The sequence below is a fragment of the Apteryx mantelli genome, chromosome Z, assembly GCF_036417845.1.
Source record: "Apteryx mantelli isolate bAptMan1 chromosome Z, bAptMan1.hap1, whole genome shotgun sequence".
NCBI lineage: Eukaryota > Metazoa > Chordata > Aves > Apterygiformes > Apterygidae > Apteryx > Apteryx mantelli.
This window is the reverse complement of record NC_090020.1, coordinates 84,815,296-84,836,825: the sequence shown is the minus strand read 5'-3', so window position 1 is coordinate 84,836,825 and position 21,530 is coordinate 84,815,296. Positions and strand designations below refer to the sequence as shown.

The 21,530-nt window shown below is 50.2% G+C and overlaps 1 protein-coding gene across 1 annotated transcript in view; it reads left to right on the top strand.

The window, feature by feature from the left end:
* The first annotated feature begins 8,639 nt into the window (after positions 1 to 8,639).
* Positions 8,640 to 21,530, top strand: part of MYO5B (myosin VB) — a 118,415-nt gene continuing 105,524 nt past the window's right edge. The window contains exon 1 of the mRNA XM_067316697.1: positions 8,640 to 8,666. Coding sequence (XP_067172798.1) covers positions 8,640 to 8,666 — 27 coding nt within the window. The remainder of the gene's footprint in view (positions 8,667 to 21,530) is intronic.

Here is a 21,530-nt window from a genome sequence, read left to right as displayed (position 1 = left end):
TGATCCAATTCGTTGAGTTAAAACTCCAAGCGCTAGTCGTTGCCGCTCATGTACAAAGAGTTGAAATGTTTTTGTCAAATCAGGCAATCCTAATGCTGGGGCTTCTTGCAGAGCCTGTTTTAAGTCTTGAAAAGCCCTTTTACACTCTAAACTCCAAACTAATTGTGGCTCTTTTAAAGCTTCATACAGTGGTTTGGCTAACAGTCCATAATTCAAAATCCAGAGTCTGCACCACCCTGTCATTCCTAGAAAAGTTCGTAACTCATGCAAATTTCTAGGTTCAGGGATGGCACAAACCGCTTGTATTCTGTTCACCCCCAACCGTCTTTGTCCTTGGGAAATTTCACATCCCAGATATATTACTTTTTCCTGGGCAATTTGGGCTTTTTCCTTAGAAACTCGATAACCGTTCTGGCCCAGTAAATTTAATAGCGCGACTGTAACAGTAATGCAGTTTTCATACCTTTCTGTCGCCACGAAAATGTCATCCACATATTGCAACAATAAGTATGCTTCTGATGGTAATTGGAAATATCCTTGCTCCTTCCAATCCTCCAATTCTCGTGCCAGTTGATTCCCAAATATCGTAGGACTATTTTTGAAGCCTTGTGGTAACCTGGTCCAGGTCAGCTGTCGTTTTCTTCCTGTATCCGGATTTTCCCATTCAAACGCAAATAGTTTCCTACTTTGTAATGCCAATGGGATGCAGAAGAAAGCATCTTTTAAATCAATTACAGAAAAGTATCTAAATTGTTCTGCCACAGATGTTAACAATGTATAAGGATTTGCTACTACTGGATGTATATCTTTAACTATTTCATTTACAGCTCTTAAATCTTGAACTAACCTATAATCTCCGTTAGGTTTTCTTATAGGAAATATTGGTGTATTATATTCAGATTCACATTCTTCTAACACATTGTGCATCAAAAATTTTGCAATTAATGGTGCTACCCCTTTCCTAACTTCTAACTGTATAGGATATTGTCTAACTCTTACCGGTTGGACACCTTCTTTCAATTCTACTATGACAGGTTTTGCTGCTTTCGCTAATCCCGGTACTTGTGTCTCCCATACCCATGGTACTACAGCGTTTTCTACCTCTATTGGTATTGTTGTATTAGCTATTTCTTTTACTATAAATACTCTAGCTATTTCTTCCTCAGGTATTTGCAACTTAGCTTTTCCATTTTCAAATATTATTTTAGCATTGAATCTTGACAATAAGTCTCGTCCTAACAAAGATGTAGGACAATCCGGTACATAGAGAAATTCATGATCTAATTCTTTACCCCTAAAATTTAGATGCAATGGCCGCAGAAAGGGCCGTTGTTCTGTTTTTCCTGTAGCTCCTACCACAGTTATCATTGTATCCCCTATCTTTCCTAAACAAGTATTTAAAACAGAATAAGTTGCCCCAGTATCTACCAATAATTGTTTCTCTTCCCCATCAATTTCTATTGTCACTTTTAATCCATCATTTAGTCAGCTACTATGTTGCCCCAAATGTCCCAACATCATTGTTTCTGCCATTGGTGTTCCTCCTACTGAAGTCTGCTGGGCCAAATTCATTTTCACTGGGCGCTCATTTTTCCAATGTCCCTGTTGTCTACAAAATGCACACTGATTTATCCCTAGCTGATTTTGAGGTATTCCCCGCATGCCTCCTACCTTGTATCCCCCTTGACCTCGTCCTCTACTTCTGCCTCTTATTCCTTGATTTACTCGTTGTAACATTGCTAATAATCCTGCCTGATTTCTCTTTGTGGTTTCTTTTTTTTTTTTTTTCCTATTATTGTACACTTTCCAGCTGATTGCTTCCAAATTACTAAATCTCCTGGGGAAAAAGGAACTTTCACATATACTTTATCAGTCCCCGAAATTGCCTCTCGTAAAGGGGCTAATAATACTTTACTGCTTTGCTCTTGTTCCTTCCTCCCTTGTCTTGTTCTTTGTGCAATTGGGGTTCGTTGCGCTTGTCTTGGGCATGATGAATGCCCTGGCGAACCCTTCGGTGTTAACTTAATCTGGATCGCTCCAGTATTAATTGATTCTGACGGTTTTACCGCCTTAATACTATCAGTATCACTATCGTCCCCTGCATCTATATCGGACATCACAGGGGCCGTCGGTGATACTAAAAGTGATACATCCTCTGGCTCTCTTATTGAATTTTGTATTGCCAAACAAGTCATACACTTCTTATTACCTACACATCCTTCACATTTTGTTTTATCTTTTTCGGGATGTACCAACAACATTCCACATTCTCTCTGCATATCTGGATGATTACGTAAATCATAAAATAGATCAACATATGGTACTTCATCCCATTTTTCAAGTTCTTAACAATATCTCATTAATGGACCTATAACACCCGGATCTAAACTTCCGTGTTCAGGCCACCGGGGTCCATCATACTCATATTGTGGCCACCAATTCGTACAGTAATCTATAAATCGACTTTTACTCATACTCTGAAAATATCCCGCACTTTTCCAATGCTTTAATAAACATCCTAACAGAATTATCCGGTATTACCATGGTCTTACACATTCACTCCACACACACACACTAAATCTACGGGGTAGAAAACGGAAAGATAGCCTCTGATGGGAAACAAAAGACCAAACCAAACTCACGAGACAGCCACGTATGTCCGTGAGTGCTGGACCTGCGGGGCTTTCGCTCCGTCTGACGGCCAGCGCCTAGGCTTCCACAGACCAGACCTCGAGCTCGTTAGCCCAACCTTGCGTGAATCGCCGTCACGTCTTATTAGGCAGGCACCCAACCAAAATATTACAATAAAGCACCTTCGGGCTTACCACTTTGGTACGTCAGGAGCAGCGCAGAGCGGACGCAGCCGATGGCTCCCCGAGAATTCCTCGGTGCCGGCGCGGAGCAAAATCAGGAAGCGAACCGTCAACACTACTCCCGAGGTCCCACCTGGGTCGCCAGAAAACTGTTGCCCGTAAAGAAACACATAACTACGAAAGCAGTTATATGCGGTGCTTTATTCAGGGCCCGGGGTCTCAGGGACTCATGTCCAAAGCTGAGAATCCCAACCCCCGTTTACCTTGGTTACATATTTATAGTGTTTGGTTATATAACTTCATTTCCATACAATCAACATAGTTGCTAAGTTAGATATTTGATTAATAGTGTTTGGTTATATAACACTATTTTAATACAATCAACAGAGTTGCTATAGTATTCGGTTACTTAACATAATCAACAGAATTGCTAAGTTACATGTTTGTTTCCCATTTACGGTTTCTTCAGTTACTGTTGCCAAGATTCGTTTATCATTTACCTAGTTCATCAGACCATACAGTTACCCACCACCTGTGATTATACTTTAATGCGAGAATACCAAGTATAGCCTATTTTAATCAATATAATGTAACAATATCTTAGCTCACTCTAGACTGCATTTAAAAACATTTTCTAAGGGCGTTTATAAGTGATTCTAATTAGCAGGTTCCTCTCCCCTGTTATGCTCAAAATATTTCACTGGCAAATAGAAGCGTGATATTTTAAAGGTTATTTTCTCCTTATTGGATTTTCTTTGGCAAAATGATTGATCCCAATCAAAGTGTTTGACATTTTTAATATAAGAACATTGTACATTCTCCATAGTACAATACTTTATTATTATGGCATGAATGATATGCAGGCATTCCTTAAAATCTGCAAAAAGGAAACTTTGCAGAAGAGTTTCAACAAACTTTTATTAAAATGCCTTTCAAACTGCAAATATTTGCAAACCTTTTCCTTTTGTAGTTAGACAAAAGGCACTTGGTGACACATCTTCATTTTCCTTGTTAAATATAAAATGACGACTCTATTTTACTATGGCTAGACAGTAATGAACAAATATAACTTTGTATGTATTCAGCAGCTTTTGAATGATCTGTGGGATATCAGATTCCCTAAGCTAGTCCGTGAGGTCTCTGCTCAGACAGATTTACTCGTGCAGGACTAAGGTCATCCTTTTTTTTGGCAAAAAAAGGTTATTCTTTATCCTGTTGGTGGCAAGCCTGCATCTTCGGACTATCTTAAATTATCACCAATTCATGGTTTGAACACACGTGGAACGGGGGGCTAGGGCACTAACAAAGTTTTAAAACACAGCAACAAGAAAAGTGGCCAGATGTTAACAAGAAGGATTCGGAAGGGGGAAGAAGGGGCACATCCTTGCGGCCCTCCCCACTCTCAGCTCTCCCATGGTAAGGACCAGATCTCCCTTTAGGCAGGAGGAGCGGAGGGTGACAGGGGAGGACAGGTGAGAACAACCCCCTTTCTCCCCGTGGTATTCCCCTCAGCCAGCTCCCTGGTTTTTCTTTTCTTTTCCCCTCTTTGCTTTTAAGAGGAAGGAAGTGAAGAATCCATTTATAACCTCATTCTTTTCTTGCTAATGGGCTTTGTGGCATCCTGAAATGTTTCATCTTTCCCGCATTTTTCCGTTTGAGCCTTTGGTGCTGCGTGTCTGCAAATACTCCTCTCTCTTCCCTCAGCTTCTACCATCTCTCCTCCAACCTCTGCTTTTTAACCCTTTCTTCTTCAACTCCCATCCCTACCTAAGCTCTTCCTCTACCTTCTTCTTCTTCCTCCTTTCAGATTGCTTCCTTCTCTTCCCTTTTCAGTGTTTAGCTCCCCGTTGGCAAGGACCAGGGATTCCTGTGTGTTTGCTGGGTGGGAGCGTGAACAGGTGCACGGAGAAGCTGATAAATGTCTGAACGGCTGGAACCAGTCAGGAATAAACTAGCCGTGCAGTCACCTCATCACCTCAGCTTATAGCAGGCGCTGAGCCGACAAACTCCGGTCGCCCGTGGAGGAAGTCGTTCAGCTGTTTGCAAAAGGCCAGTTGCAGATTTATTAATCTGAAACAAGGTCACTGATCTTAGCAGCACAACCCAGCTAAGTCTGGGTATAAAAGATGGAAGAAGCTGGCTTCTTTCCTACAGGAAAACCTCTCCGTGGGCAGCTTCTTGAGACAGCAGATGAAAGAGAGACAAATGTTCACAAATGCAGGAGCACTGCAAACCTGGAGAGGGCTGAGAGCTTGTTAATGGTGACGCCTGACCCTTACGTAGTGCAATCTCCAAAGCCACGCTGCACTTCAGAGCCGTTGCTCCCATTTTGCAGGTAGGAAGGGCCATCACAGGAAATGGAGATGATGTTTCATCAGTCCAGAGAGCTCAGACAGTCACGGGTCTCTCATCTCACTCCTAGGTCAAAGTGCCAGAGAACGATTAAGAAACTTATTTCCCTGCCTGCGAGGGACTCCTGGTGTGACCCTGGGTAAGAAATGTAGATTTTCTTCACTACAGTGACCCATCTTTGAAAAGAACATAATAGTGCATGATTCCAGGATTAATTAATACTAATTCAGTATTAATTAAAGTATGTTATTAAAGGCTGTGATGCTGTCTTTGGGTATACCCAATGTGTGAGAGGTACAAAATAGCACATTCACGAGCTCAGTGAATTTGAGCCATACAGAACCATTATATATATATAATTTTTTAATAAAATAATAACCCAAAGGAGGTGGTCAGAGCTCCTGCTCTTACAGGCAAAACTCCTCTCTGCGAGGAAGTGCAAGACCAGCCTGTGGCAGGTTTGCCTTCAGAAGACTTGCTGTCGGCTTGATAACAGCACTGAGTAACCAACAGTGATGAAGCGCTTTTGAGAGAAAGCTTGTGGTCGATGAACGCACGGCTGCAGCTGACCCCTTTGCTGCTGAGGACTTTGGAGACTTCAAGCGGATCTAGACGAGCAGATAAGGTTCCTACCAGACTGCTGAGCGGTTGAATGTGTCGGCAGGCTGCTTTTAAGAGCATCGTCTCGATGCCCTGTAACAATTCCAGCTGAGCAACGCAGTAAGAATGATTTTTCCTTGTCAAGACTGAGGAGTTTCCCTTCCTTAATCCTATTGATTTCCATCCTGTGCCAGTCCCTTTGATGTTCCTGCAGTAAACCGGGCACATAGCAGGGCATCGAGTAGTGCATGCTTCAAAGAGTGCTCATGCCTTTGCTTCCGACCACTATTCACGTCAGATTTTTAAGTTACAGTAAACATGAGCTAGCAAAATGACTAATAGCTTCTAAATTGTGGTGTATGGGTCCGAAGAACCTCATGAACATTAAGCAAGACCCACGTGCGTGGTATTTCCCCGGCGTGGCTGAGAAATTCTGGAACCAAACCATCCATTAAACCAGGATTGCATGAACAGCACCAATAAGTGAAACTACAGCCCAGCCCATAGGTGGAGCTTTGAACATAATCCACTGCATTTACAGGGAAAAAAATCTATTTAAGGGCCGGGGGGGGAAACATGGTTACAGGAAGGGTTAGCTGGTGGCCTGCAGGACAGTGTGCGTGGCTACGGCCGGCTGCAAGGGCGGCTGCTTGGTGGCTGCAAATGAAAGCTGGTTTTGTGCCTTTTTTTTTTTCCTGCTTTCATGTTTTGCCCTATTGGTGTGTTTGAGACCCCAAACCTATGTTTATGATGTTGAATTTTGCTGCATAAGCAGTAAATTCATTCTGCTGGCCCCCTCCTGATGACTTTTGAGTTGTCCGAAGCTCTTCCCCAATTTTTTTGTGTCACTTGTGTAATAATCAGTGCAAGGAGCATCGTATACAAGAGAAATCCAAACATCCCAGCAAGAGGAATGATCCCAACTCTCCTATTTTAAAATCAAACCTTTTATATTGAGGATATGTGACCATATGGGACTTGTTAAGGTTAAAACACTTCCCCTCTCCCTGGCACACAGAGGTTACGGAGAGAGTCTTGGATTAAAGCACGGAGCTCCATCGGGTTTATCCGGAAACACAGGGCAGCGGTTTGTTGCATGCGCTGAACACGCCGAAAAGCCCCGAGTGCTTGACTGGAGATGTCCACTTTGGTTTTCACAGAATTAGGTCAAGAATTAAAGCAAGGCAAACGCTGGTGGGTCCATGCGTTCACGGGGGGGAAGGTGGGAAGCGATAGGAAGCGGAAATCTCCTTAGACGTTCAACCCCGCTTCTTAAGACCTTCTGCCCTGGACTTCACATGGCAGTAGGTGGCCAAAGGAGGTCTTCGGTGCGTTGACCACGTGAGCCTGCCCTCACTGGCAAACTGGAGCTCTCACATGCCTGGTCCAGAGCTTTAAGGCATTCATATTTCATCCGTTGCATGAAACCAAAAGGGGTCTCCAGCGCCTAACTAAAAGCACGTCAAAGCAACCCAGCATGTCCCATAACGGCGGTGGGGAGCTTGGAGCACGGGCGAGATGTGGAGACCTTCCTGGAGAAGGACCCTTGCTGAAACTCCCGTTCCTAACTAGCTGCGGCTTTTGTTTCCGCAGCTGATTTCAGGCGAGTGGAGGAGCTGGTTTCGTTTCTCTTACGGACGACAGTACGCCTGCTGCTTATTTAAATTCCTCCGAGACGGGTTTGCAGCAGGCAAAAGGATGCCGGTCTCACTTTCTCCAGGTGTCCTGGAGGCTGGCAAAGCTGACCTGGCTGGGGACGGTCGATCTGGTGCCCCGAAATCCCGGGGGAGGCCCTGGCCAACCGCTGCGGGGCCGCGACGGCGCCCCAAGGAGCACGTTTGCTGCCTGCTTGGTTGAGCTGCAAAGTACTGGGAAGGACAGCGAGCAGCGAGGGCGGTCGGGGGGAGCGTTGGGCGTTCTCGCAGCGTCACCCGTGGCGCTCGGAAGGCGCCCTGGGGCCAGAAGTCAGCGCGCCCCGCGATGAGTTGTTGAGGGATGAGTTGAGGGATGAGTTGTCCGGCCGGGGCTGGGGCTGCTCCGTGGCCGTGCAGCACTGTGGGCACCGCGCCCCGCTGGCAGGTGGAGCCGGGCCAGGCGGTTTCGTGCCATTCCGTGTTGCTCAGCGCCGTGCCGTGCTGGTCCATCCTGTTCTATTCCGTGCCAGTCCATTCTGTGCTGATCCATTCCGTGCCAAGCCATTCCGTGCCAGTCTATTCCATTCCATTCCGTGCCGCTCCGTTCCGTGCTAGTCCATCCCGGTCCATTCCGTGCCGGTCCATCCCGGTCCATTCCGTGCCTCTCCATTCCGTGCCGGTCCATCCCGGTCCATTCCGTGCCTCTCCATTCCGTGCTAGTCCATCCCGGTCCATTCCGTGCCTCTCCATTCCGTGTCGGTCCATCCCGGTCCATTCCGTGCCGCTCCGTTCCGTGCTGTTTCATGCTGCTCCATCCCGGTCCATTCCGTGCAAGTCCAGTCCATTCCGTGCCGCTCCATCCCGGTCCATTCTGTGCCAGCCCAGTGCATTCCGTTCCGTGCTATTCCGTTCCACTCCGTTCCGTGCTATTCCGTGCCGGTCCATTCCGCGCCGCTCCGCTCCGTGCTGTGCGCTCCGCTCCGCTCCGCGCGGGTGCGCTCCGTGCCGGCGGCGCCGCCCCATACCTGCGCGGGGCGCGGCGGCGGCGGCGGCGGCGGCGGGGGCGGGGCGGCGGCAGCGGCAGCGGCGGCCCCGGCCCGGCCCGGCCCGGCCCGGCCCCGCCCCGCGCGCTCCGGCCGGCGGCGGCGGCGGCGGCGGGTGTAAAGGTCGGGCCGGCGGCGCCGCCGCTGCTGCTGCCGCCCCCATGCGCCCCGCCGCGCCCTAGCGCCCGCGCTCCGCGATGTCCGCGGCCCAGCTCTACACCCAGGTGCGCGCCGCGGGGCGGGGCGGGGGCGGCGGGCGGGGGGGCGCGTTTTATCTCTTATTTATGTCTTTTTTTAAAAAAAAAAAAAAAAAAACTCGGTGCGCAGGGAGCCGGGGCGGAGAGGAGAAGGGGCACCGGGCTGCGGCGCGGAGGCTGCGCGCCCGCCTGCCTCGCTCCGCGGGGCGAAGCCCTCAGCGGGGAGCCGCGCTTATCCCTAAAAAAAAAAGAAAGAAAAAAAAAAGGGGGGGGGAAATAGGGGGAGGGGGAAAAAAAAAAAGCCCCGCGAAACTGCCCTTTCGGCTTTCCCGGCTCTGTTTCCTGGCGTTTCCCGCCGTTGCGCAACTCCCGCGGCCGCGGCGGCTGCTTGGGGGGTGGCGGCGGCGGCGGCGCCGCGTTCACCTGCTTCCGCGTGGCCCGGGCGGCGGGGGGGGGGGTTAGCGGAGGGAGCAACGCCTCCGAGCCCTGGGGTTTTTATTTTTATTATTATTGTTATTATTTAATTTTTTTCCTTTTTTTTTTTGAGCAAAGTTGTTGTTCTTCCCCCCCCCACCCCTATTTAGTTATTTATTCCCAGGCCCACGCTTTGCTCCGTGCCCCTCGCCCCGTGGCGCGCGGCCAGCTGCCGTGGCCGTTCCGGCTCCGAATAAGCTCGCGGCGTTTGCGTGCCCGCGACCTGAGCAAAGTCGGGTTTGCTGAGCCGGGAACGGGGAAAACGCTCTTTTTCCGGGCTTGCTTTTCGCACGGGGAGCGTTACCCTGAGAGCACGCGGGATTCCGCACGGCGCGTGACATTCCCGCCACGCAACGGCGTAACGGGGCTCTTTCCAGACCATTTCTTAATTTTTATCTATTTTTATTATTTACTTTTCTGTGAGACTGACCTGATGGGCAAAGGGATGAGTTAAACGCGGTGACACGTTTTCTGTGCCGGAGGTTTCTGCCCCTCTCTAGCAAGAAGCTTTTTTGCATCCCGAGAGAGAGAAATCTCTACTGATCGGCTCGGCCCGATCCAAGAATTTGTCGCACGCGGTGGGAGTTTTGCCCAAATCGCGAGTGATTAATAACTGCTACGGAGGGAGCCCTCTGCCCGTGCCGTGCATCTTTACGATGCTCCGTAGGAATATTTCAGCCGGGAGGGATCGAGGGAGTATGCTTATTAAAAAGTATCAATAATGTTAGGCAGAGGCTCCTGGAGAAAAGTACTTGGCTTCGGAGTGGTTTTTGCTGGAAGACCGTAATGTGCCAGCATAGCCTAATGTAATAAGGAGAATTTTAATGCTTTTAAATTCTTGTCTTCTGCCCGTGGTCAGCATGGAGACCATTACCAGACTGGAAATGGTCCTTTCAAGGAATCGCTTTTTGTCTTTCTGTGAGTCTCCTGTGCTTAAGTGTTTGTTTTTTTGTGGTGGTGTCTTTTTTGTTTTTCCTTTTTTTTTTTTCTCCAAACTTCTGCCTCTGTCTGAATTTTGCAGATGGCTCTTATGTAATATCGGGGACTGTCGCTTTTATTTTGGCGGCTGTTATTTAATACGTTAAATGGATGCGGGATGAACTGTGAGCGTTGGGGTCTCGCCCTTGGAGCCTCTTATCAATGCAAGAAGTCCCGCTGGATTCAGCGGGGCCGTCCTATGCATGGGCTGACCGCCATGGGGGGACGTTTTTTATTGATTTATTTATTTTTTCCTGAAACAAAGCCCTCTGAGCTGGGGAGGATGCTTGGTCTCTTACCCCGTGTCCTGGTGGTGGAGAGTTACGGAGCGAAGGGAAGCCGGGCGGTACCGCTTGCGGCAATCGATACAGTTGTCTCGCTAAAAGCCTATTGATCTGATGTGCGGTATTGCATTAACCCAGCCACAACATCATCTCCTCCGGTGTCCTCCCTCTTGCTGCTTAAACCCCAACGAAAGGAACTGCCGGAGAGCAGCTTTGGGAAGATGGAGTGGGATTTCTTGGGTCCTTCCATCCCTCCTTGCAGTTGGGCTCCCGGGAGACCTGCTGCTCCATGTTCAGAGAGCCGTTGGCTTCCAGGGGACACCTGCAGAAGGTCTCCTGGGAGCTGGTGGGACGCGTGGTGTTTTCTTAGGACATGTTAAGCCAGCGCCAAAAGGGTTGGGGTGGTAAGTTTGCCGTGTTGGACTTCAGCACTTCTCTGGGTGGCCCCCAAAGCGGAGGGGAGCCGGTGCTGGTTGCCCACCGAGCTGTGACCTCCTGGTGGAGATGCTCCACGTTGCGTGCGTCTCCTCCCTGGGACATGCCACGAGGCAGAGCCGCGCGAGCTGGCGGGGGATTTTGGGTGGTGGGGAGCGCGGCGCGGGCGCCACGCGATGCACGGGTGCTGTGTGTGATGCCGGGGTGGCCCCCGGTGCCCCGCGCGGTTCTTCCTCCTGCAGCTCATCCCGCGAACTCGCCGCTGCAGGGGTGCAGGGCGGGAACGCGTTTGTGAGACACAACGAGGAGAACGACTGGTGTTTAACAGCCCCTATTAAGCAAGGTAATTAAGAGCTGCGCCTTAATTACAAGCGTGTGAGTAGTTCCAGGACTGCTTGTGTGCACCAAGTTTGGAGCAACACGTGGCTTCGTTTGAGTGAATACTTAAGGGGAGCCCTTCACGATGCTGCGCGCCTCTCCCTCCCTCCCTCCTGGTGCAATATTTGGGAGCTTTAGGATTATCCGCACATGGATTTTGTGTTGCGGAGGCAAATACGGATGTAGTGCAGCTTCTGTGCCCACGGAAGAGCTGCCGCGTGGGAGCGGGCGCAGACCCGGGCAGGAAGGCCCCCGCTGGGATGCCCTGTCCCACCGCAGCGGAGGTGTCTGCGGTCCGATCCCTTTAGATCGCGCGCGAGCCTGGCCGGATGCAGCGGGGTGATGCTGGGAATTTCTGTGCCTCCGAGCTCGGCGCTGTACGAAGTGGAGGGAGGGCATCGCCGGCAAAAACTTCTGTCTCCGGAAGCGGTTTGGTTTGCGGTGCGAAGCTCGAGATGAGGCCCGTGGGCGTCGCTGGCCCTCGTCGTGCTCGAACGAATGGGATTGCTTTTGCCCCTCGTGAAGGCGCTTCCTAAAATGCATTAAGTGCGGATTATGGAAACGTTGCCTCCGAACCAAATGCAAAATAGTGCTTCTGCCAGTTGGGAGGATACGCTGTTCCTCTCCGCTCCTGGGGCGTTGCGTAGCTCCAGATGTGCCGCTCGGAAGCTTTGCGAGCTCTTAACGGGGTAGAAACCAGAACGTTTATTTATTTCCCCCCCGCTCCATTGTTCTAAGTGACTCGAATTTGCCAAGCATTTTTGGTAGACGATAGAACTTAATGCATTTAAAAAAAAAAAAAAAATCCTTTTTTAATGGCCAGCTCTGGAGACGGAAAGCTCTGGCTTTCATTTAAAGTTGTCTTATTAAATAAAGTAGCTGTACTGAATGAACAGTTTCTGACCCTGGGGAGAGACTTTTTCAAAAGCAAATATGCCCAGCGCGGTTGCCCGCTGACTGGCTAAATTACTTGGCAGAAACCTTCCGATTTCTGGAAAGCTTTGAAGGACAACGCGGTCAGGGCTTCGGTGGATCTGTCCTTCGCAGTCGCTTGTGGGTCTGTTGGGGGCTGAGGAGCCGGAGGAGCTCTCCTCCTCTTTGCCAACCCAAAGAGGGATTATTTTTCTCCACAAATCCTAGCGAAACCAAGGGGGAAAGGAGGGAGCTTGCCTATCTCTAGGTGCACGCCTCAAAAATACATATGAGCAAGCAATGGCGTTGGTGTAGGTGGGGGGGTTCTGCGAGGCACCTGTGTGTCGTTCAGAGGGTTATAACTGGTTTTCCTTATATTGCATATTAAAAAAAATCTTCAGAATAAGCGTTGAATGTGGGAACGTTGCGGTTTAGTCCAGGGACATCCGTGTCCTTTGCCGCGGGGCTCCTGGGACTTGGCTCCCCAAGGACTCCTGCCGCTTCGTTTGCAGCTCCTGCTAGGGAAAGCAGCTTATGCTTGAAGGTTTTTTTTAGGATATGAAAACACATTTGGGTCTTCTGAGAATTCAGTTTGTGTATCCTGATGGCTGGTCTGCGAGACGAGGCGCTCCCGAGTTTGGGTTCGATGTGTCCCGAAGGCAACCGCTGCAGCTGAACCGGGAGAGGTGGTTGCACACAAGCTGGGCTGCATGTTGGAAGAACTTGCACCTTGTTGGAGACCTCACGCTGGGCAAGGCCGTGGTGGCCCCTGACCGGCTGTCCCATGGCCGGGCGCCCCAGCATGGCCCGTCTCGTCCTCCTGCCCTCTGCTTTGCAGGTGTCAAGGTGCAGTAATCAACCTGGCAGAGCTTAATTAGCTTGGTGCCTGCTTTGCGCCCTCTTGCTGGTTGGGCTCAGCTTCTCGTTGGGTTTTTTCTTCTCCTCTCCTCCTTTAAGAGCTCCAGCGTGGGTACCGTATTGCAGGTGTGCAACGCGAGCTGCCGCCGGGGCGGATGGGCTGGTCCGCAGGGATGAGTCGGTCCTGCCCGGCCGCGCGCTCGGGGGCGAGTTGTGCTCGAGGGCATTTGCAGCAGGAGACCCGGCTCCCGTTGAGCGATGTGCTTAGCGTGGAGGATTTCTGCTTTGCTGTTCTCCTCTGCTGCCAATAACCGGATAAATGAATTGGTGACCCTGCAAGGGAATGCGTGCATCCATAAATAGTTCTGATGACCAGGACAGACATGCACACGCACGCATATACATGTCGCCTTCTATCTATCTGTAGAGATAGATATCATTTTTCTATCTGTATAGTCCCAGCTTGGCCTCTTTTAGGCGCTTTAGTGCAACGCAGTTGGGGCACGTTGGACTTCCCATGAGTTTGCATGCTATCTCCTTAGCTTGTAGCCCTGGCCCGGAAGGGGCAGAGTGCCGCGACGCTGCTGCAGTGGTTATCTAGGAAGGACGGCCCGGCAGGCATCGAGCTTCGGCACGACGGCAGACTTTGAACCTTCGGAGTTGCGGGGCGGGATGGCTCGGGTGAAGCCTCACGTTGCCTTTTGCCGTCGGCGCCTTGCCGGCTGCTCTTTGACCCGTTCTGCAGCCCGGAGGGTTTCTTGGCAGCGGAGGGGACGTCGGCCTGACCTACGGCGCGGAGGCAGTCGTGTCCCTCCTTGCCGGAGAGCGGCGAGCGCGGGGCTTAATCACAGGGTAGCGCCCCAAACCCGCAATTTTGTGTTCCAGCCCTTTGCCCCTTGGAAACAAACTCTGCTTGCATGGGTTGTTTTTTTTTTTTTTCTTTTTTCCTCCTGCCCCTCCCTAGCAATTTATTTATGCAGGTTTTCCAGAGTGGGAACCGGTCCTCACGAGCCACGCTCCTTCAGAGGGAAAAGGCCCTTAATGCATTTAAAGATGCCTTTTAAAAAAGCATGGGGCATGGTAACGGGAATGTCCTTTATTATTATTATTATTATTTTTTATTTTATTTTTTTAATTGCAAAAAACCCTGCAGGAGCTGTTCTGAGTGGATCCCCCCTGCCTGTTGCGGAGAAACCTCCAGCTGCTATTTCACTGCGGGCCACGGGAACGGAGGTGGCCTGGCAGCTCGGGCTGCAAAATAAATGTTCCCGGAGTCTGTTCTGCGGATCCGGGCAATGCTGGAAATCTCTGGTCTAACTCCAAGGAAGCCAGATAACTTTCCTCCTGCTTGCTTTCTCTTGCTCTGCGTTTCGTTTTTCCTTTTTCAGCTGACTTTGCTCCCCGGGCCCTGGCCCGGCAAGGCAATAACGTGCTCGGGTTGATGCTCACGCGTCAGCTGCTCTGCCGGGCCTTTCTGAGCTGGCAGCGCTCCGCTCGTCTCCTCTCCCAGGAACTACCGTGGGGACACTGGGGGATGGAGCCAGAGCTCTTGCATAAAATTTTCTTTATTATTATTTTTATTTTTTTAAAACCTGGGTGCTACTACATTTTATTATTATTATTATTATTATTATTATTTTATCCCTCCCCAGTGAGGGAGCAGGGCGACAAAATCCTCAGTGCCGGGTGGATGTGAGCAGATTTGTGCCATCTTGCTGAACCCCAGGCTTCCGTTTCTGAGCTTAAAAAATGAGAGATTTATTTTCTGCTTGGTAGTGTTTTTTGGTTTTGTTCTTTGTTTTTGTGGGGGTTTTTTTGTGTTTTTGGTGCGAGGGTGAAGTTGCACTCCAAGAGCCTCCGAGCCGCAGCTGTGGCCACTCTGCTCCCGTTGTAGGCTCTCGCTCATAACAGATGACTTCAGAAGAGATCAGAAACGTCCTCTGTGCTCTTCGAGGCGTCCTCTGTGCTCTTTGGAGACCTGTCACCCCTCTTTGCCAGCCCGAGTGGGACGTAAAACCTAAACGTTCGTTCTGGCTCTGCTGCAGGAGCGGGCTTTCTGTTTTAAATCATCCCTAGGAACAGGATTTGCTCGAACTGGCCTTTTGGGATCTGCATAGCTGATGCTTTAGTGTCTGTGGAGATGATGGGATGGATGAGGCTGTGTTCGGGCTGTGCAAGTCTTTCCGGTCCCCAGCGTTTCTTGCAGTTGAGCCAGTCCAGTCCAGGTGTCCCCATGCACCTCTGCTCGACACGAAGCCCAGCTTTCGAGCTGTGACTGGGTGCCTGGCGGGGGCTTCACCAGCCTAATAGATACCAGAGTCTTTGGTGTTGGGCAGATGGGTCCTTCTAAGGACTCTCCGAGCCGTTAGCATCTTCTTGCTGAAAAAGGTGCTGTCTCTTAGAAATCTCAATGCTGTTATGGAGTTTCGGGAGTGGAAGGTCATGTGAAATACTTTCTGGTCGCCTATTTGCTAAACGTTGACCAGATCTCATCTGATCACTGACTCAACAAGTACTTAGGACCTCAAACTGAAGTACTGGGAGGGAGGGAGTGGAGATCTCCAAGCCATGTTGCCCCACTGCGGCTGACCCTGGGTTCCTGCCTGGGTTCAGGTTGGTGGATCTCCTTCCTGGCGCTGCTGGCCGTGGGGAAGGAAGCAGGTGGTGTTGACAGGTCAGCTTTGCACCGTCTCCAAGGGCAAAACCAAGTGGGAAACTGCGATGAAGCTTTCCAAGCTGGGCAATCGTAGCTGTCTGCTCCTTGTGTCTTCAGGGGCCACCCCACCACGGTGGGATTAGCAGTACTGCTGCCTTCTAGGTGCAGAGAAGCCCTTGAGAGCGGGTTAGGGTCAGGAGGTGCTTTGTACTGGGGAAATCTCAGGCACGTGGAGCTTGCAGCAGACTGCCATCTCTCGTCCTGCTCCTCTGTGTTATTGGGAGCCACCTCTGAAGGTGGTTCTGAGCTACGGATGGTCAGAGGAGGGATGGGAAGGTTCTTAAAACCTCCAGCGTTAGCCTCTCCCATAGTGCTGACCCTCCGTGGGGCTGTGAAAGGATGCTCCTCTTTCCTCCTGAATCAAAAAGGGAAAAAAACGACGTTAATGCCAGTGTCATGACTGGGCAGAAAGATTAATCGCTTCGCTGGGTTTCTGGCTTGGCAAAAAGATGAAGTATTTAGGAATGCGGTCAACTGCTGAGCAGTAGGAAATAGAGTTCAGGCCAACACAGACAGATGGAAACCACTTGGTCTCCCGCTGCGGGGAAAGGATTGAAGTAATCAAAACTTGCGTCTTGCCCGAAACGCAGCTACTACCTGGGCCTGCCCTATCTGCAAAGCCTATCGAAAGTACCCGTTTGGTATGTGTCTTAAGTTATGTGCTTCAGGTGCCCCGCTCCCGTGGTGAGGCTGGGTGCAGATCTGCACTGCCCGGGGTAACTGGCCTCCTGTCCCGCATGAGCAACGCAGGACGCCTGCCAAACGGCAACCGAGTGGCATTTCGCCTTCCTGGTCCTCCAGCTACATCCGATCACCGCATGGCTTTTGGGCAGCAGTGGTCTTCTGCCCAGCTGGACCCTAGCTAGACCTGCACACGTGGCCAACCAAGGAGAGACCTTCCTGCAGCCCTGCTGGGCTGTGATATTTTATTTTTTGGACCTTTTCTGGTGGTTTTGGGTGACACTGATATCCTTGTGCTCTGGAGGAGGATTCTGGTTATTAAGAGATGAGGCTTCTCGGTTGTAACCGGAGCCCTCTCCAGTTTGGAAAGGCTTGGACAACACTTGGGATACGAGTTGGGCCTGGCCAATATTACTTGACTTGCTGCTGTATGGCAAGTTTTATAGGGTGTTTTCTGTTTTCTCTTTGAGTGGCAGGATTACTTTTTGTTTGCTTTTGTTTTTAAATCCCAGGCGACCCTTTGCTTGTTTGCTCGGCATTATCCAAATTTAGGCTGTAGCTAATCTCCAGCGTGACCCTTTTTTGCTGTCTCTGTGCTAAAGAGAAGGCCAGACGTGGTCGATGGAAAATCCCTGATACTGAGGTGGGAAAAGGTGTTTTTAATGATCAATTTATGCAGCTCTTAAGTTATTGAGGCTTCATGTTTTTAGCAGCTGAAGGCAGTTTCTTGTCGTTAGTCATTCAGTACTGAAGTCTGGACATTTTATTGGAAAACTTCTCCTTTAGAAATAATCTAATTTTCAGCGCTAATATTTTTGGGGGCAATCTGTTGGCAACTATTTCACCTAGCGTGCCGTCTTTCAGCTTATAACCCCTCTTTCATGTGGCTCATTCAGGGGAAAAACGGCATTACGCACCACCTAAATCTTTCAGATGTCACAGAGGAGATTGCATTTGACTAATCAGGGGAAATTTGGGAAGATTTAGTAACGCCAGGAGACATGACCCAGTTTCAGATAAATGCGTTTCAGACAATAGAGGTTGTACTATGTGGTGGAGGAGGGGGAGATGGCTGCAGGATTGAAATACTTAATTACTATTTATCTTTTCTTTTATTGTGCTGCCTCTTTCTTGGATCCAGGGCTGCCGGCTGGACCCTCTCCGGGATGCAGCTGCCCTGGCGAAGGAGGCCAGCTCTGGTGGAGGTTTTGCTAGGTTTGCTGGGTGGTGGTACAGCCTCCGGGCCGGATCCGGGGCCATAGGCCACCGTGACCTGCTGGTGTTCCCCGGGAATGTGCCGGCAGCTGGCTTGTGTTTGCTCTGGAGACCGTGCTCTTTGGCGTTCCCAAATACGAAATCTGGCTTGATATTTCAAGATGGACATCCTGAGCTGAAGGTGACCATCACCATTTGTTTCCCGTGTGATGATACCCCTAGGTGTCAGGCAGTGGTTAGTGGTGTTTTGATGGTGGTTTAGGATATCGGTGGTTTGGTGCCGTGCTGTGGCCTTTCTCCAGCTGGTGGTGAACCCTTCTGGTCTTCTCTTGAGGTGGTGGAAAACCTAGAATTAAAATAAGGCTAGGAGCAATGGACTCATGTGAATAACAAACTTCTTCTGGATAACTTCTACTCTTGGGGTTGGAAGAGGTGTGGAGGGGAAAAGTTTGCTCAAAGTGGGGAACCTGTTGCCCTGTGGTGGGAGCTGGGACTCCAGAGGGCTGCTCGAATGCTCTGCCTGGGTCGGAGGAGACCTCGTGGCGCTTGTCTGATCCGGCGGTTGTCCCTCCTGTGAAGTGGATCTTAAGTAGAGAAGACCATAAATCTGTGTAGCCAAGTTGTGGGGTTTTCCTTGCGCTACAACCCCGTACAACCCTTGCATGTTTATGCAGTTCGTACCAGCTCCAATATTGTTCTGGGTTTTCGGCCAAAACCAACAGAGATTGCGAAGGCGTAGTACTATGATCTTTTAGAAGCTGAGAGGGCCGGAGGGTAGTAACTGCATAATTTTTTGGTGCTGTATATTCTGTCAAGCAACTTATGGCTGTTTATGTGTGCAGGGTTTACATTTGCAGCTGTGAGCCAGAACATTTTCATTTTAAAAGCTTGCATTCTGTTTAAAACTCATTATAACCTTTTATAAAAATAGCTTTTAAACCTGCTCAGAGTGAGGCAACGAAACTTCTATCATAATTTCATATTGGAGCCGAGTGTCTGGGCGTATCTTGAAATTGGCAGCGATGTGAAAGTCCTACGGGATGGAGCAACGTCGGAGCCCACCTGGGAAGGGGAAGGAGCGTCTCTCCGCACGGGCGTGCGGTCTGGGAGGTCGGTGTGCAGGGAAAATCCCCCCGAGGGATGCGTGGGAATCGCTGCCAATTTCTGGAAGGGGGCTCAGGTTTTCAACCTCTCGCCTTTTTTGTTGGAAACGGCCTTTTGAATGATCATTCAGCTCTAGGTGGTGGTTTTAATGCTTAGCTTTGCCTGCAGCCATGGATTCCGGTGCTGTGTCTGCCGCTTGCCAGCCCAGAAAGCTGCGGTTATTCCTCACTGCAAATGAAATGAGATAGTCTTTGTAATGACTGGCCTTGTTTGGTGTGGTTTTTTCTTTTTTTCTTTCTTTCTTCTTCTTCTTTTTTTTTTTCCCCTCTCCCCTTTCCCCTCTTCTCCTGCACTTTTCATGGCTGGGTTGGGTTTTTCCAGCTGCTTTAGTTTCGGGCTGGTTGGATGGGGTCATATTGCTCTGAACCCTTCCACGCACACACGGGCCGGGTGGGTTGAGTCTTGCAGGCTCCATCCCACCGCTTTTCCCCAGTCATGCTCTGGACCGGTGGCACAGCCCGGTTGACTCCGAAAGCAGCTGCTGTGGTCAGCGCTGGGAAATGGGGAGGTTGGGTGGCCCCAGCCCTGCTGCCTTCTGCCTCAAAACCGGGGGGAAGACCCTGATGGTAGCACCACCGCTGGAGGAAGCAGTGGGGGGGAAAAAGCACCGAGGAAGGTGGAAAACGGTGGCGACGTAGGGGTAAATCACCATCATCCAGGTGTGAGCAAGGCGCCGGTGCTGGAGCCTGCAAGGGATGTGCGGGGAGGCAGAACGAGGCCCATCTGCAGAGCATCGAGTGGGTCGGAAGCACTGGTTGCTCCTTGGCCGGGACACAGCCGAGCAAAAGCACCAGGAAAGGAGAGATTGGGGGGACAAGGCTTGATATGCTCCTGCCGTGCTGCAGCAGGTCGTGCTTTTGGCACATGATGGCATTTAACCAGGGAGATGCAGAGCGAATGCCCCATTCCCATGCTGGGCGTGTGGTGCACTCAACTTCTGTCTGGGAGGTGCAGCTGCCCCTGTCCCTGCCTGTGTCCACTCGTGGTCACGAAGTGCTGCTGCTGCTGGAAAAGCGGGAATTTGGCCGTCTGCTCCAGGGAAGCAGGATTTCCTGCTGTAAAATAGCTCAGGAGATCACACCAAGCTCTTGCATCTCTCCATCTGCAGAGGATGGCGTTTTGCTCTGAGTGAGCACCAGCGGATATCTTAAATACGATTTATTCTGTCTTTGTCCGTGACAACGGAAGGTCCCCTTGCCTGGCTCTTTGGAGGCCTTGCAGGAGCTTCTGTGCTAGGCTGGCTGGAGCGAGAGGGTTCATTTGCAGCACGTCTCCGTGAAGTGTCCCGGGCACCTCTTCTTAGATCGTGAGACCTTGCTCAAATGCTTTCTGGAGAAGCCCAGGATTGCCTCTTAAAAATTCTAGTTTTCAAAGTAGTTTCCTAAGTAGCTTCCCAAGTTCAGTGGATGTGTGGATTTTGTCTTTTGGTTTTGTTTCTTTTTTTTGTTTTGTTTTTACCAAGTTGTAATAAGTTTCAAGCACAGATTAGCGCTCTCCCCAGGCCAAAGTCTTGCTTCTTTTGTCGTGAAGCCTTGAATGCAGTACACCAACAGGCCTCTGGATCTGCAGCTTTGTAGGCAAATGGTGCTCTGACATGTGATCTGCAGTGATTGCCAGAGGATACCCAGCCCTAGCGTGTGTCTAGGTAAGTTCATTTCCTCTGCACATACCTCTGGGTGTGTGAATTGGGCCCTGGGGTTTCCAGAGGGCTCTGAACTCCCAGTTCTGGTCGTGTCCTATAAAACACTTTAGTGGGATTGTTAAAATATTGGTAGATCCTTGACCTACTCTTCAGGGATGTGCATATGCTCCTGACATTTGTGTGGCTTTAACGTTTAATAGTGTTAAGTGGCCTTAAAGAGCATTTGAAGACAACCTTTGCCTCTTCCCCGTACCCAGGCATGACACAGTCACGTTAGCTGCATAGGGCACTTGTTGGTTAGTCTCTGGTTGGATGCTTGTCCATGAAGGTGCTACTGCCTTGCTTTGCTCCCCATAGCTGTTGTGGTCACAGTGCATTGGTGAAAACCCTGATGGAGCTTCTTGGGAAGCAAATCCCACCATGTGTGGTGGGGAGGTGTCGGTGCCCCATGGCAAGAGGAAAGGGCCAGCAGACTCGTGGCTACAGCTGAAGATGCTGTTTGCCTCACTTGCTGGAGAAGGCACTTGCAGCACTTGGTGGCACCATGAAGGCTTCACATAATCCTGGGATTCTGCGTGTGGTTCTTGGTGTGTTTGGGACTTTTAAGAGCTTGTCTCCACTCAGATAAGTGCTCAGCCTAAAATGGTAGGAACTGTCCACCTGAAAGACATGTAGGACCTGAAGGACCTGTCTACTAGGAGTAGAACCCCAGCATTCACATCAAGGAGTCAGCTTAGGTGGGATCTGCGGTGGCTTTTTGGGCAGCAACTCTTGAGACTGTATTTGAACCCATGCATGATGCTGGGAGCTCATGTGATCTTTGGATGACTGAGGAATGACAGTACCCAATTTGGTAGGAAGATGATCTTGCTACTTCTGTACACGCAGGTAATACTAAGGTTAGACTACTCACTCTCACGTGCCCAGGAAGGAAGCTGAAAAGTTAGGAAGAGCTAAAAATTATCTGGGATCTGGAAAAACCTGTCCTGCAGTCAGGCTAAATTTCAAAATACTTAATTTGTCCAGGAAGGAAGAGGTCGTTTTAGAAGGCCTCGCCTCCACCCTGCCTGCCCACACACAGCCTGCGTAACTCAGCAGGTAGGGGCAGAGCAAAAGCCAGCGGCTGAGGCTAGAAAGACCCAGCCCGGCAGTTA